The following is a 14,399-nucleotide window of genomic DNA, read 5'->3' as shown; positions in this document are numbered from 1 at the left end:
TCCTTTTTTCCACATTTTTGATAAACTATAGGATATACATAAAATTGATAGAAAATACAGTCAGTATTTTTTTTAACAAATATTTTGCCTTTTCCAAATTTTTCCAACTGAGATGACTCTACAAATCGTACCCTAACGTATGACTAATACCTTTTTCAAGTCATTTAAAAGTTGCCCTTTAAAAAAATAGAAGACTAAAGAAATCTAAAACTTAATATGCTCTTATAGGCTATAAAATTCCCTATAAATCTACGTTTTGAGCGATTAATTTACGTTTTAATTTGAGTGATTAATTTGCTTGCAAATTAACCGAGATATGGAAAAAAAACTAAATATACTTTTTGGAGCAGGTAGATTTTGGAGTATAAATAAAAGTATGTATCGAAGATGTAAATAGGGGTTGAAAATTTTAAATACATTATATTCAAGTTAAAACCGCTAAAAAGATGTCCATTTGAAATAAATGAATTATCAAAATGATAAATAGATACGACGTCTATAAATATTTTTATTTATAATGGTTGAACATTAGGGATGCAAAATATTTTAGCCCATTATAGTAAAAATTATCTTTATTTCTATTGCTGAACCCTTAAACCGATTTGTTTTTTCCTTATAGATACTTAAGTATTTTCAGACTGTACCGCGGTTACAACATTTATTTAAAAATCTAGTTAATGTGTTTTGGTAGTTGTCAAAAAACAAAGCATTTATCAATAATTGATTGTAAATAATATTGATAAGAACAAAATGGAATTAACACTTGCTATTTAGCAAAAAATAAAAAGTAGTTTTAATAATCAGTGAAGCAGGCGGTAACTACCATGAAGGTGTGAGAATATTTAATCTACATCGTCCAATTAATACACATTACTATAGATTTCTTGTTACAAAATTTTTTAAAACTGGTTCTATAAAAAAAAGGCACGGGATGGTAGAAAAAGGACTGAGAAAAAACAAATAGATAATTTGTCTCAATTTGTAGTACATCCAACCGGTTCAAGTAGAACTGTTCCTATCGCATGCGATGTAAGTCACAGAACCGTTTTAAACATTTGAAGAAGCTAAAATTCCATCCATATAAAGTAAATAATATGGCGCACGAATTGACAGATGGTGATCCAGATCGACGACTGCAATATTGTAAAACTATGGATAATAGTTCATCCAAATTACTTGAGACATATTTGTGTTTCCTATGAAGCTACATTTTATTTGAATGGTCCTGTATATCGACAAAACGTCAGATATTGGTTTGACGCAAACCCTCTATTGTTTCGAGAGTATCATACTCAATTTCCGAATAAATTAAATATCTGGACAGGTATACCAGGTGATCATATTATAGGACCTTTCTTTATCGACGGCCATTTAATGGAAGAATCCTATCTTAACCTGTTACAGACACAAATAGTCCCTGCAATTAATGATGTAGTTAGAAAGAATCAAATTCATTCATTCAGTACATTATTTTTCAGCAGGATCACCGGATCTGACTCTTCTAGGTTTTTACTTAAGGGTTTATCTTAAATCCAAAGCGTATGTGAGCCAATTGTTTCATCCAATATTTGAAAATTACACATTTTTGAGTTCTGCTTCTTGAGTTCTGAGGGAGTAGCTGTCAATTGTAGGGGGTAAAAGGGGCGAAAAATTTTATATGTATACCTCGATTTTAATAAAAATGGACGAATTCGAAGATTTTTCATCTTTGTCTAAATAACGGCGATACTTGGAGGGGTAAGATTTAATATCCGCACGGTATATTTATACTTGCATATTGTTTTTGGAATATAATCTATGTATCTGATAATAGACTTATGAAAAAAGTTGAAGTCAAATTAGAATGTGTTTATTTCTTTTATTTAAAATAGTATGCAGACGGTCCTGCATTCTTCAATGTGCAGCGAAATTTTTAGGATCAAACGAGGGCCGTCGTCTGGTTTAATGTATAGCGAAAAAATCGCGAAGTAAATACTCATTTTTTGTAGGAAGTAGTTTTATAGGGACCATATAGCCTTATAGGATAACTTACTATACATGTTGATTCATTAAGAATGTCCAATCTCTGAACTGTAGATTCTAGACCTTAAAATATGATGATTCTGCTCAACATGCCTCATGCAAATATTGCTAGTTTCCGAGATACTAGTTTAAATTTAAATTTTGATTTTCGCAATAATTTTTTATGTTTCCACAATTTCTCTTTGAGAATTGGCAATTTTACGTTTTTTGGCATGAGGAATCATAATTTGCACTCTAATTTAACATTGCTAATAGAGGGCGCTAGTTACACTTGATTGTGTTGATTAAATCAAAGTTAACTTTTTTGGGTTAAACTTACAACTAAAATAATAAAAAAATATTAAAAATCGTTCAGTTCTACAAAAAAAGTTACTCTTCTTTGATACGTGTAACTCAATCGATTATCGAGTTATTTGCTTCCAAAAATTTCAATAAATTTTAATTTTTTCATAAAAAAAATTTATTATTCCTTAAATATGTAACAATAACAAATTTGTAAACAAAAATAAAAAACTTCAAAGCAAATGCTCAAAATGGCCACCATTTACTTCAATACACTTTATGATCCGCTTTCGTAAAGATCTCTTAATATCAAAATCACATTCGTGAATTAAGCCGTGGTTTAATTTTTCGTTTTCTTTTCAAGTAAGCTTGTGTCACTTTTAGACAGTTTGTGTAGAAGCAAAAATTGGATAATAAGAATAAGTAAAACATTAATATACCATTTATTAACAAGTGTAATAGTTATTACTTATTATTAGATATGATTTGCGGCTCGAAGATATTCACAATTATACCCAAATCGAAGGCAACCCAATTACAAACTGTACCGAAATCTTTACAACCGCTTAGGTGGAACGGGGTCTTTACGCTCTAAAACTGAGCACGGTGCTACAAAAAAAATCACTGCCGATGAAGAAGATGAAATTTTCATTTGTGTTACGGATAATCCAGATATCAGTACTCGCCGATTAAATCTGCAAACAGGTATAAGCCAATAATATATTTTTAAAATACTGAAGAGGGAATAATTGCATCCATATCATTATACTCCTGTTCAGAATTTATTACATCAATATTTACCTAAGCGTCTACAATTTGCCCATTTTTTGTAAGAGGCAAAATTTACCAGACCAGGAATATTTAATTATAAAAATAACCATTTGTGGGATTCTGAAAATCCACATGCTATGAGGGAAACATTTTGAGCACGAGTTTAAGGTTAACATTTGGTGTGGTGTAATATGTGGGGATTTAATAGGTCCTTTTGAACTGCCAACCAATTTAAATAGACCTCTTTATTTAGATTTCCTTCAAGAACATTTACTAGAGGAAGTGAGTTTGCTTGGCTACCAAGAGGCTCTGATTTAAATCCTTTGGATTTTTCAATTTGGTCGCAAATGAAGGCATTAGTTTACAAAGAAAAAATTACTTCTCTTCCACAACTGCGACGGAAACTAGAAGAAGCCGCGGATGTAATTAAAAATAATAGACAAGGATTATTTGATATTAAGAAATCTTTACGAAAGCGGATCATATTGAAGCATTTTGAGCATTTGCTTTGAAGTTTTTTATTTTTGTTCACAAATTTGTTATTGTTACATATTTGAAGAATAATAAAATTTTTTTATGAAAAAATTAAAATTTATTGAACTTTTTAGAAGCAAATAACTCGATAACCGATTGAGTTACGCGAATCAAAGAAGAGTAACTTTTTTTTTGTAGAATTGAACGCATTTTAATATTTTTTTATTATTTTAGTTGTAAGTTTAGCCCAAAAAAAGTTTACTTTGATTTAATCAACAAAATCAAGTGTAACTAGCGCCCTCTATTAGCACTGTTAAATTAGAGTGCAAATTATGATTCCTCATGCCAAAAAACGTAAAATTGCCAATTCTCAAAGAGAAATTGTGGAAAAATAAAAAATTATTGCGAAAATCAAAATTTAAATTTAAACTTTGAACACCCCGTATCTCGGAAACTAGCAATATTTGCATGAGGCATGTTGAGCAGAATCATCATATTTTGAGGTCTAGAATCTACAGTTCAGAGATTGGACAATCTTAATGAATCATCCTGTATGTATATAAAATTATGTTTTTTTATATACACTTTTCGAATGCGATTCGAGCTCTCGCTTGTCACGCCAACTAAAATATTGGATATAAACGAATGTGACTTTCCAATCGTCTCGAATTCTAAATTTGTACCCTATATTGTACTGTATATATTGTACAGGAGCGGCATCAACGATTACTCAAGTGTGTAATTTCGTAACATTAACTAAATATAGTAGTTCATTACCATTGTGTCTCTTTCCTTATTATTTCATTTACTAGATTTCTAAAAATTTTGGAATAAGGATCTTTTCATTTAGAAAATGTGTTTTTACCTTTTGTTTTTTTTTCAATTTATGTGTGCTTGATATTCTCTTTAGAATGACATGAGGTGACGTAAACCTAGTTGTAAGGTGAAATATCAATTGCTTCAAGAGTTTGTAAAACTGATAAACCACAAACGATGATAATTCAAAACCCGCTGTTTAGATATTTAAACCACAGTTGATACTGAGAGAGATAAGCTTTATTGTCATTAGAAAATTTAACAATTTTATCGTCAAAGCGACACAATTTTATATTTAATAATATAAAAATATCTTACTTCACACTAAATTGAATTATGCCATTCTATTGAGTCTATGGTAAATTCTGTAACATAATAATGAGGTCTTTCAAGCAAAAATGTCTTTGTCAATCTTCGGAACTTATTAAATGTATTTGCCATTTTTAAATCTGAAGGTAGCTGAATGAATAATATTTTGGCACTGAAGTTGATGGAATTTTTCACCAGATCAGAAGTGGGTATAGTTAAGTAGATATCCAAATTCTTTCTTCTAGTAGGATGGGTATGAATTGGTCTCTCAGTTGAGTTGTGGAAGTGTTTGCGAACCAAAAAAACAGATTCTAAAATGAAAAGAGCGGGGAGAGTTAGAAATTTGTGCTTTTTAAAATAGAATACGCAATATTCAAACCATAAATATAACGAAAAGCTCTGTAATTTGAAGATTCGAAGATGTGCAAACTACAAGACACCCAGACAGGCAAACCATACCGAAGATGCGATTCGAACAACGAATAGTAAGTCGTTAAAGCGGTACTAGAATCGAATTATTCACAGATTCGATCGCAAAAAAAACAGAAGATAATTTTTTTGCCATGTTTTCTACTTGTACAAACCATTGAAGGGCACCGTAAACCATACGTAGACCAAGAAACTTGATCGAATTTGAGGATCGTAATAAGTCACTGTTGAGTTTTGGACTGGTAAAGCTCCTTTATAGGATAAAACTGAGGTTTTAAACAAGGACCATTCGAGTCAGACCAGGACTTAACAGTAATGAGATCTTTGCGTATGGTAGAATGTAAAGCTTGTATCATCTGCGAATATAGTGAATTTACAATTAATTCGTAAGTCTGTGACATCATTAATGGATAACAAAAAAAGAACTGAACTTATAACTGAAACCTGAGGTACGCCACTGCTACCTAGCAATTTACTTGAAACTTTACCATTAGCTCTTACCAATTGTTTTCGACATTCAAGGTAAGATACAAACCATTTGAAGGGAACACCTCGGATGCCATAATACTCTAATTTGTTAATCAGAATTTCATGATCAACACAATCGAAGGCCTTAGCGAAATCACAAAAAGCCGAAGCCGTATAAGTGGGGTATATATTTCATTGAGAACAGATAACATGCCGTCATCAGGGCATTTATTAGATAAGAAATCAAATTGTTGAGCTATCAAGAATTTTATGTTTGAAAAGAATTGGTAATAGACGGTTTTTCATTAGTCGTTCAATTATCTTCGATAGGATTGGTAATAATGCAATAGGACGATTTTTCTCACCACCCTTGTGCAGGGGAACAATTATAGCTGTTTTTAGACAGCTAGGGAAAAATCCCTTGTCAATTAGTTGATTGGAGAATATAAAATTTATACATATACATATGATACTGATTTATATTAAAAAAATTTATATTTTCATCAAATAATGCAAAACAAATCGTTTAATATAACATAGTTTTTTTTTTATCTCTTCTATATAGAAAGGATGCTCAATTTGTTTTTCTGAACGAAAGTTTGTTATACTAGTTTCTAGTAGGTTATATTGTTTTCACATACAGTTGAGTGATGTTCTGTGCGAAGGCGTTGAGTAATGAATGACTGTTTTTCATTTCCTTCTATTTTGTACCAGATCTTTCCACTATTGCCTCAAAACACCTTGAGTATGATTGCTGAACATTTGTAAAATAGAAATGAAAATGTGAATCATTAAAGAAAATGGTTGTACAAATTGCTTCGTTTTGAAGAAGTTCTTCTAAAATTTATATATTTATTTTCACTTATGAATTAGGTTGTTTACAAAAAATAAAAAGGGTGTTGATGAAAACATATACGGAATATTTTTTTTTATTTGGAAGTAGGACGCATCTACCATTCGGGTAATTAGTGATATGATTGTAAATGGGTTTCGACTTTTGGTGATGAAGCGCCATCTCGATCCACCGTGTTTTTCTGGTTTTCCGAATTCAATCGTGGTCGCACTTCGCTACAAGATGAATTTCGTGAGGGTTGTCCGAAACCGACAGTTGTGCCAGAAAACATCTGCTGCGCGTAAAATGACATTGCTACATTTTGCTGACAAAAAGATTTGTTCGCGTTGGATACCGCATGATCACCCTTCCATTTGATCAACGTAGAATGGTCAATTCTGAATGGTTCACCAGCATTTGTGTGCCAGAAATAGGTTTAATTTTACGATTTATTAATATAAATCTTTCTTGGGATGTAATTATACTTAACTGTTTATTATTTTTCAATAATAATGTTTGAAGATTAAAAAAATTTCTAGATTTTGATTTACTATGTTTTATTGTAAAATAACAAAAAAAAATTGTGATGGAAACATTTGATAGATGACGCCGTTTGCATTTATGCTTGAGTCTAAAACACTCAAGTTAATTGAGTGATAGAGTTGCAACATTGCATAGTAGATTTAATGAGTATCCTTATGATAAATCTTTGATTGAAATTACAAAATTACCTATATAGTAAAATTGCTAAATAGTAAATAGTACCGCTTAGTAAATTTTATGAATTGTTTTGTTATTTTTTCAATTTGAATTGAATTATTTTGTTTAGTAAATCTACTAAATTGCTGTACGTTAAAACTACACATACGAATATGTATTTATTTCGTTAGATGTAGTTTTTTTATATACAAATATTCCTATTACAATTGTGAAAAATATATTTATAAAAATATGGGACAAAATTGAAGAACATACAGAAATACCTCGAAACGAATTTATAAAAGCTATAGAACTCACACTTACAACAAACAACGTACTTCAAATATGAAAATGAAATATACAAACAAATTGATGGTTGTGCTATGGGGGCTTCCATTTCAAGTGTTATAGCACAATTGGTAATGGAAGATCTTGAGGAAACGGTCCTAAGCAAACTTGATATAAATATTCCATTCTTTTTCCGATATGTAGATGATTGCATTACTGCCGTACCAAAGAATCAAATTGAAAACATAAATAAAAAATTCAATTCACTATCGAAATCGAATAAAATAATGAAATCAATTTTCTCGGTGTCACATTATGGAAAATTAACAATAACACAAGAACAGAATGGTATACGAAATCAACTTGGTCCTCAAGATATTTGAACTTCAATTCATGTCATCCTATGTCACAAAAAAGATAATAAGTTTGGCTGATAGCTATTCAAAAAGCAAAAACTGCATTGAAAGAAAATAATTATCCGGAAAGAATGATAAAGAACATATTAAAGAAAAGGATAAACAGATACTACAATCAATTAAAAAGCAAAACAGAAACGAAACATAAAACATTTTTCCTTACCATGTGTACAAGGACTTTCCCAACAATTATCGAATTATTTCAATAAATATTATATTAGTATTAGTGATTAAGGACATAATACATTATCCAAATATTTCACTGAATTGAAATCTAAAACACAAAAGAACAAAAGAAGTAATATTACATATCAAGTACCTTGTACTAATTGTGATGCTGTCTACATAGGGCAGACATCTCGGTATTTAGAAAATACTAAAAGGTCATCAATACGATAAAAAAAAAATAAAACTGCATTAACGAACCATGAAATATCAAAAAAATATAAATTCAATTATAAAGTTTCAAAAATTCTTGGATCGGAATCTAATACACGAAAAAGAGAATTTTTAGAAATGGTTCACATTCATAAGAAAGAAAATGATAAAAAAGATCTAAATAATTTAAGTAAAATTTATAGCTCTCTATTTTGTAAATTATAATAAAACTACAAATAATTTAATTGATTACTGCTATTTATTTGAGATGTAAGAATTACGGAAAAATTCATTTCTCTTTTTAAAACAAATTTCTATTTTGATTTTCTGTTTATTTTGATATTCATGATGTAGGGGATCTATTGATTAATATAAATATACAAATTGACTGTGTCAATATAATATTTTGAAAAAGACTGAAATAAGTCGAAACGTCAATGTTTATCTTTCTTTCTTTTAAAAAATTAATAAAAAAAACATTTAAAAGAATAATATAATAATATTATTTTAACGAAAAACTAAATACCATTTCTTTTCATCTTATTTTGTTAATAACAAATCCTCCGAAAACATTTTTTTAGAGTTGATTCCGAATCGAAGGAGCTATCGTTCATATATTTAGGACCTTCATCTCTATTTTCCACGATTTAGAACTTTTTGACTAGACTGTTACAATGATGTTTGATCTTGAAAAATTATAATAATTTATTTATATTATTTGCTATTATTTATTGTGTAAATGTAGTTCGAAAACACTTTAATAGATTTCAATAAAATTATTTTAATGATTTTTTACAGGTTGGCACAATACAACGCCCAGAATAAAGCAGCTGGGGGTTACATGATCATAGAACCGAGTATGAATCAAAATAATTATCATCAGGCATCTCAAGGTAGTTATCCACCGCCGCTGCTACATATGAACGGTGCAGTAACTTCGAGGTACGATGGAACGCAATCCAGGTATTTGTTATAAAATATTTGAAACTATTGATGAAAAAACTCATTGCTCATCACGATAACATCTACATACCTTTAAGGGACTAGTACCAGTTGTAAGAGTAAACAATGACGCGAAATTCCATATAAAACTTTTTGTTAATTATATTTTGATAATAAAGTATGACAATTTTTTTTTCTTCTACATAATTCTCTAGAGGGCGCTAAAGTTGATACAACGAAAATGATAGCCTTCCACTGCGCTGAGAATCTCGAATTTAGTATATACAGGATGTTTCAAAAAAGGTGATCCTGTCTCTAGGATAGATAGAAAACTGAAAAATATTTGGTGTTTGCTCAGTAAAAAAATTTCGTAACGCCATCCGTTTTCAAGATAAAGGGCGTTGAAGAAATTATACACATTTCTTACGATTTTGGCGCAACTACTGGCAACATTGTATTGAAATTTTATATGAATCTATTTTGGAAGCTGATACGTCCAATGGATTTGTTTTTCTCTGACTTTCCTAAAGGGCGTTAGTTCTACTGTTCGTACCAAGTAGTATTGAATATAACTTTTTCAATATTAGATTTATTAAGCAAAATTTCAAGTGAAGTTAAACATCATCCCAAAAAGGTACTCTTGATTAAACTCGATACTGTGTATAGTTTTCGGAAGATTTTAATTTGAAAATTATGAGGTAATAACGTATGCTGGTATAAAGTATTGATAAATATATTATTTAAACAAAAAATCAGGAGATAAAAATTTAAGGAAAGGGTTAATAACATAAAATATAATTCAATTAGAGCAGGTGTTCAAAATGTCCTCTGATTACCGTGATAACCTATTAATTTGTCCGTTTCTTGGACTTGTCTGTAATGATGAGGATGTAGCTGTTGCTCTTTAAGGGCCGATCCTCACTATAATGCCGTTCACAGTTTGTTCTCGATCCGATTTCGGTCTGGTAAAGTCGTATCGTGTTCACATTATATAATCTGACTCAGTTCACGATTCAGTCTTGAATTGTCAATAATCAAAGTCGGATGTATTTGGCTCGTAGATAATTAATAATATTAGAAAATTATTGTAATATTTGCAGTGAAAAAATGTCATTCTCTATCCCCATTTAAATAATGATTAAGAAAAATTCTTACAGTACTGTTTAAAGGATTGGACTACGTTTGAAATGATTTTAAAGAAAATCACAGTAAAAGTAGAAAAAAATCTCAAAATTTATTGTATTTGATGTACCCATCGCTTCAGCGGGTAATAAGTGACTGAACCCGAAACAAAAGAGTATTCACACTATCGGTACATGTCGTGACAAGTTCGATCTAGCTCAAACAAAATTTCTTCGAATCTGATCGTGATTGGACTGGGATGCGAGCGAAACTTGACTGTTACGGATAGTATGAATGCACACATATAGTTTTTACTTCTTAATATTTATTTTATCAAACCGAGATTGGACCGAGAACGAACTGTGAACGGCTTTATAGTGAGGATCGGCCCTAAGTATCCTCCAAGTACTTGAAGAAGACGTATTTGTTCGTCTTGCGACATTCCTTAAGTTAACTGTTTGATTTTGATCAATTAAGTTTGAAATCATATTTTCTTTATTAATAATATTAATCTTGTTGGCCTACCAGAATTTTTTTTAGGTCTCACATTTGCAGTTTCTCGACAACGTCGTTCAATGGTTCTAAATGTATTTTTACTTGGTGAGTTTCTCCGAGGAAACTTTCCTGCATAACAAATAACAAGGTTTCAGAATTATAATTATTATGGACTCAACATCATAACTATAAATGAATGACAGTTTTCCACGGCAAATTCAGGGAAAATACTTTTGCCGTGTAAAATTCAAAGTTAAATAATTATGGGTACTCAGCAATTGGGGGCCTTAGTATGGAACAAACAACAGTTTGAGTCCCCTCAGACCTTAGTACCTATACTCATTCAACTTTGAAAAACAAGATCTTTTATTGATTAGACTGAATTTTTGTGAAACGTTACAAGAAATGAAAACTCTCAGTCCCAACTTAATCAGTACTTTAGACCAGCATCGGTTATTACTTCATAATTTTCAAATTAAAATCTTCCGAAAACGGTACACAGTATCGAGTTTCATCAAAAGTATTTTTTTTAATGTAAAATTGATTGATGGTAAAATTCACTTGAAATTTTTTATCAGTAAATCTAATATTTAAAAAGTTATGTTCAATACTACTTGGTACGAACCATGTAACTAGTGCCCTCTATAAGAGTCAGACATAAAAACAAATCCATTGGACGTATCAGCTTCCAAAATATATTCGTATAAAATTTCAATGCAATATTGCCAATAGTTGCAGCAAAATCGTAAAAAATGTGTATATTTTTTGTTTCAACATCTTTTACCTTGAATACGGATGGCCTTTTTTTGAAACACCCTGTATGAAACAAAAAATTCAAAAAGCTTTTTAGAGGAAGGTAACTTATATCGTAATTTACCACCTTCGAATAAAAATTGAAAAATAAAACAAAATGGTGGATATCATAATCATACTTTTCCTATGGCAAATTTTTTTCTTCAATTTTTTTCACAATTTTCTGCGAAATTACGGTAAAATACAACAAATCAAATAGAACACACAAAAAACTAAGAAAATCTGTCGATTGGTTTCAAAGAATAAAATTAAAAAATCCCATTTCCAGCAAAATGCGTTTTAAAGTTGCCGTCGATCGTTCCACTGCTTGTAAAGCACCGAAAAAGTGTTTTTTTGAAAATAAAAGGATTCGAAAAATGTAAAAAAATCAATTTTTTGAAAATTATAACCGGTACTAGTCCCTTAAAGCTACGATTGTTAAGTAACAGGAAATTGTAATTTTGACGGAATACCCTGGTATGTAAGCGATTTTTTCACGTGATATGTTTAATTTTTGTTCTATAAAATTTATAATTTCAAAGAAAAGTGAAAAATGAAGAGTCATTTTTACCTAAAATTAGGAATCATATGCGATTTTGAAATATTTACGTATTCCAAAAAACACCGCTAATTTCGAGACACAGAATTTGCTAGATTTTTCTAGTAATAAATGTGAGAGATCTATCATTTCAAATGGTAGTATCCACGTGGTATCCACGTAGTATAATCTTCCTATTCTTACTTGAAGGAGTAAAACAGTCAAATAACAAATAATTTTGCCGCCTTCAGTGGCGTCTCCTTATTAAAATAACTAAGTAGTATTATAATAGACAATAACAGAAATTTTTTATTAGAATTCAGTGAAAAATTTTTTTGCGATTTTAAAAAATTGGCTTATGCTCACAATTCACTTTGATCATAAACAGTTAAAGTGACGTTTAGGACAATGGCTCGAAATTAAAATGATGTTTGGGACAATTTGAATTTAAAGGTTCTTTCACGCCCTACAACCTTTGTTAGAGAGAAAATATAGAATGTGCATTATCCGCAGTTAGATTTTAGTTGACGCATTATATCCAATAAATAAAACAACTGTAGATTATCGATTCTTTGCTTTAGAATCCACCACGCAGACATTCAATAAACATTACTTATAACACATTAGTTTCTTATGAACTTTATCTTTTCTATAATATGATTTATTATATATATCTAGTAAGCAAGACTTTACGGAATTGGATTAATTGGTGCGTTACGGGTGGTAACACAATTTTTCCATATAGCGTTATCAACTTCCGATATAAATTGACGTTTGTTTTCAACCACTTCTGCAATAGGATATTTGACAAATGTCTCGTTCTAATGAACGGTTTCCTTGGCATGTACAACGATCTAAAAATCTGCATATCTCCTCGTGCTATCTTCTATATTCTACAGGTTGTCCCTGTAGAAATATTGCTGCAATAGGGAAAAGTCGAATTTTTCTTTTTTAACGTACGTTTAGAAGGTTCTGTTGATTAGATAAGATTTAATAAGTAGGTAGTAATTTGGAGAAAGAAGTCGTTTAATTTTATATAGGTAGTCCTTGGCGCCACACTCTGTCAAAAGCCTGTCCGATATCGAGGATAACAGCAAAGCAGTATTCTTTGTTCTTTAGGCTCCAGGTTCTACTGAATCCAAATGGATCGCAAGTAATCCATTCCTGGGGAGATAAATCTTCTGTTATTCTAAATAGGAGTAGTTTTTCGAAGTTTGAACATTGTTGATAGAAGGCTTATTGGAAAGGAAAGATACCACGTTGGTTGCGTGGTGTACCAAAAAAATTGTTTTGTGCAACTTTAAATGATTTTGACAGCATCCGAGTCTTATGATTGTGTTGTGAATGTATGTTAGCATGACTACTTTTTTTGTAATTCTTTCGGCATTTTGGCGGTTATTAAGTTGGTGTCCGGTGTTCTTTTCGAGTTAAGTAATTTGATACCTTTATCTTCTTCTTTTGGAGTCATTGCCTTGGTGGAGCGTCTTATGGATTTGTTCTACACTCGTGAGCAAAAAAAATTGACTCAAGTAGCACACTCACGATGAAATCTCTAGCAAAAAATCTGTATCTTCCATTCTTTTCCTAACTTTAGCTTCTCAAAGCCATTAGTCTTAGCTTTATATTGATCAATTTCTGACTTGTACTTTTTTTTAAGTTCATCCCATAAATACTGATAGGATTTGAGTCCGGGCTACGAGCTGGCCAATCCATAACGGCTATTTCGACATCCTGTAAATTCTGCCTTACGAAACCTGCAGGAAGTGTAAGGGAATTGTCCTGCATTAGGATGTTTTCGCCGATGAAACTGGCGTAAGAAACGATGTAATCCCCTAAAATTTCTTCTACGTATCGTCGTCAAACCCCCTGCCCCAACGACAGTTTTAATAAAAACAGTTTTTGCTTCCATTGAAATTACCGTCCAAACCATCCAGGAACCTCCTTCAAAAGCCAAAAGAATATTTCTCCAGGTCTTGTGTAGACTCGTCCTCTTCTATCGCTGCCATGCAAGCACACTGTCTTTTCGTCTGAGAAGAGAGCAGAGCCCCATTGTTCGTCAGTCCAATTAATGTGTTCTCTGGCAAATCGTAGACGCAATTGGTGGGTTGGAGTTAAGAAACTGGCCCTCTTTGGCTCAAGTTTACCTACGTTAAATCTCCATCCACTCCTCGCGTTTTTTTGAGCTCTAGCTGGACTTAAACGCCAGAGAGAACCCAATTTCTCAGTGAATCGGTCATCTTTCTCGGATGTGCACTTTTTTTTTGAAAATTTCTAGACTTAGTGACACCGGTAAACTCTGGAAACAGCACATTGACTTATGTTCAGC

General features: G+C 31.2%; 1 protein-coding gene across 2 annotated transcripts in view; it reads left to right on the top strand.

The window, feature by feature from the left end:
* Positions 1-14,399, top strand: part of LOC130450790 (uncharacterized) — a 97,122-nt gene that overhangs the window by 32,568 nt on the left and 50,155 nt on the right. Inside the window, exon 2 of one of the 2 annotated variants that reach the window (XM_056789416.1) lies at positions 8,983-9,147. In XM_056789416.1, the coding sequence (XP_056645394.1) occupies positions 8,983-9,147 (165 nt within the window). The remainder of the gene's footprint in view (positions 1-8,982; positions 9,148-14,399) is intronic. The other variant, XM_056789417.1, reaches the window with a different exon arrangement.

The sequence above is a fragment of the Diorhabda sublineata genome, chromosome X (assembly GCF_026230105.1).
Source record: "Diorhabda sublineata isolate icDioSubl1.1 chromosome X, icDioSubl1.1, whole genome shotgun sequence".
NCBI classification, from domain to species: Eukaryota; Metazoa; Arthropoda; class Insecta; order Coleoptera; family Chrysomelidae; genus Diorhabda; species Diorhabda sublineata.
This window is presented reverse-complemented; position numbering and strand designations above follow the sequence as displayed.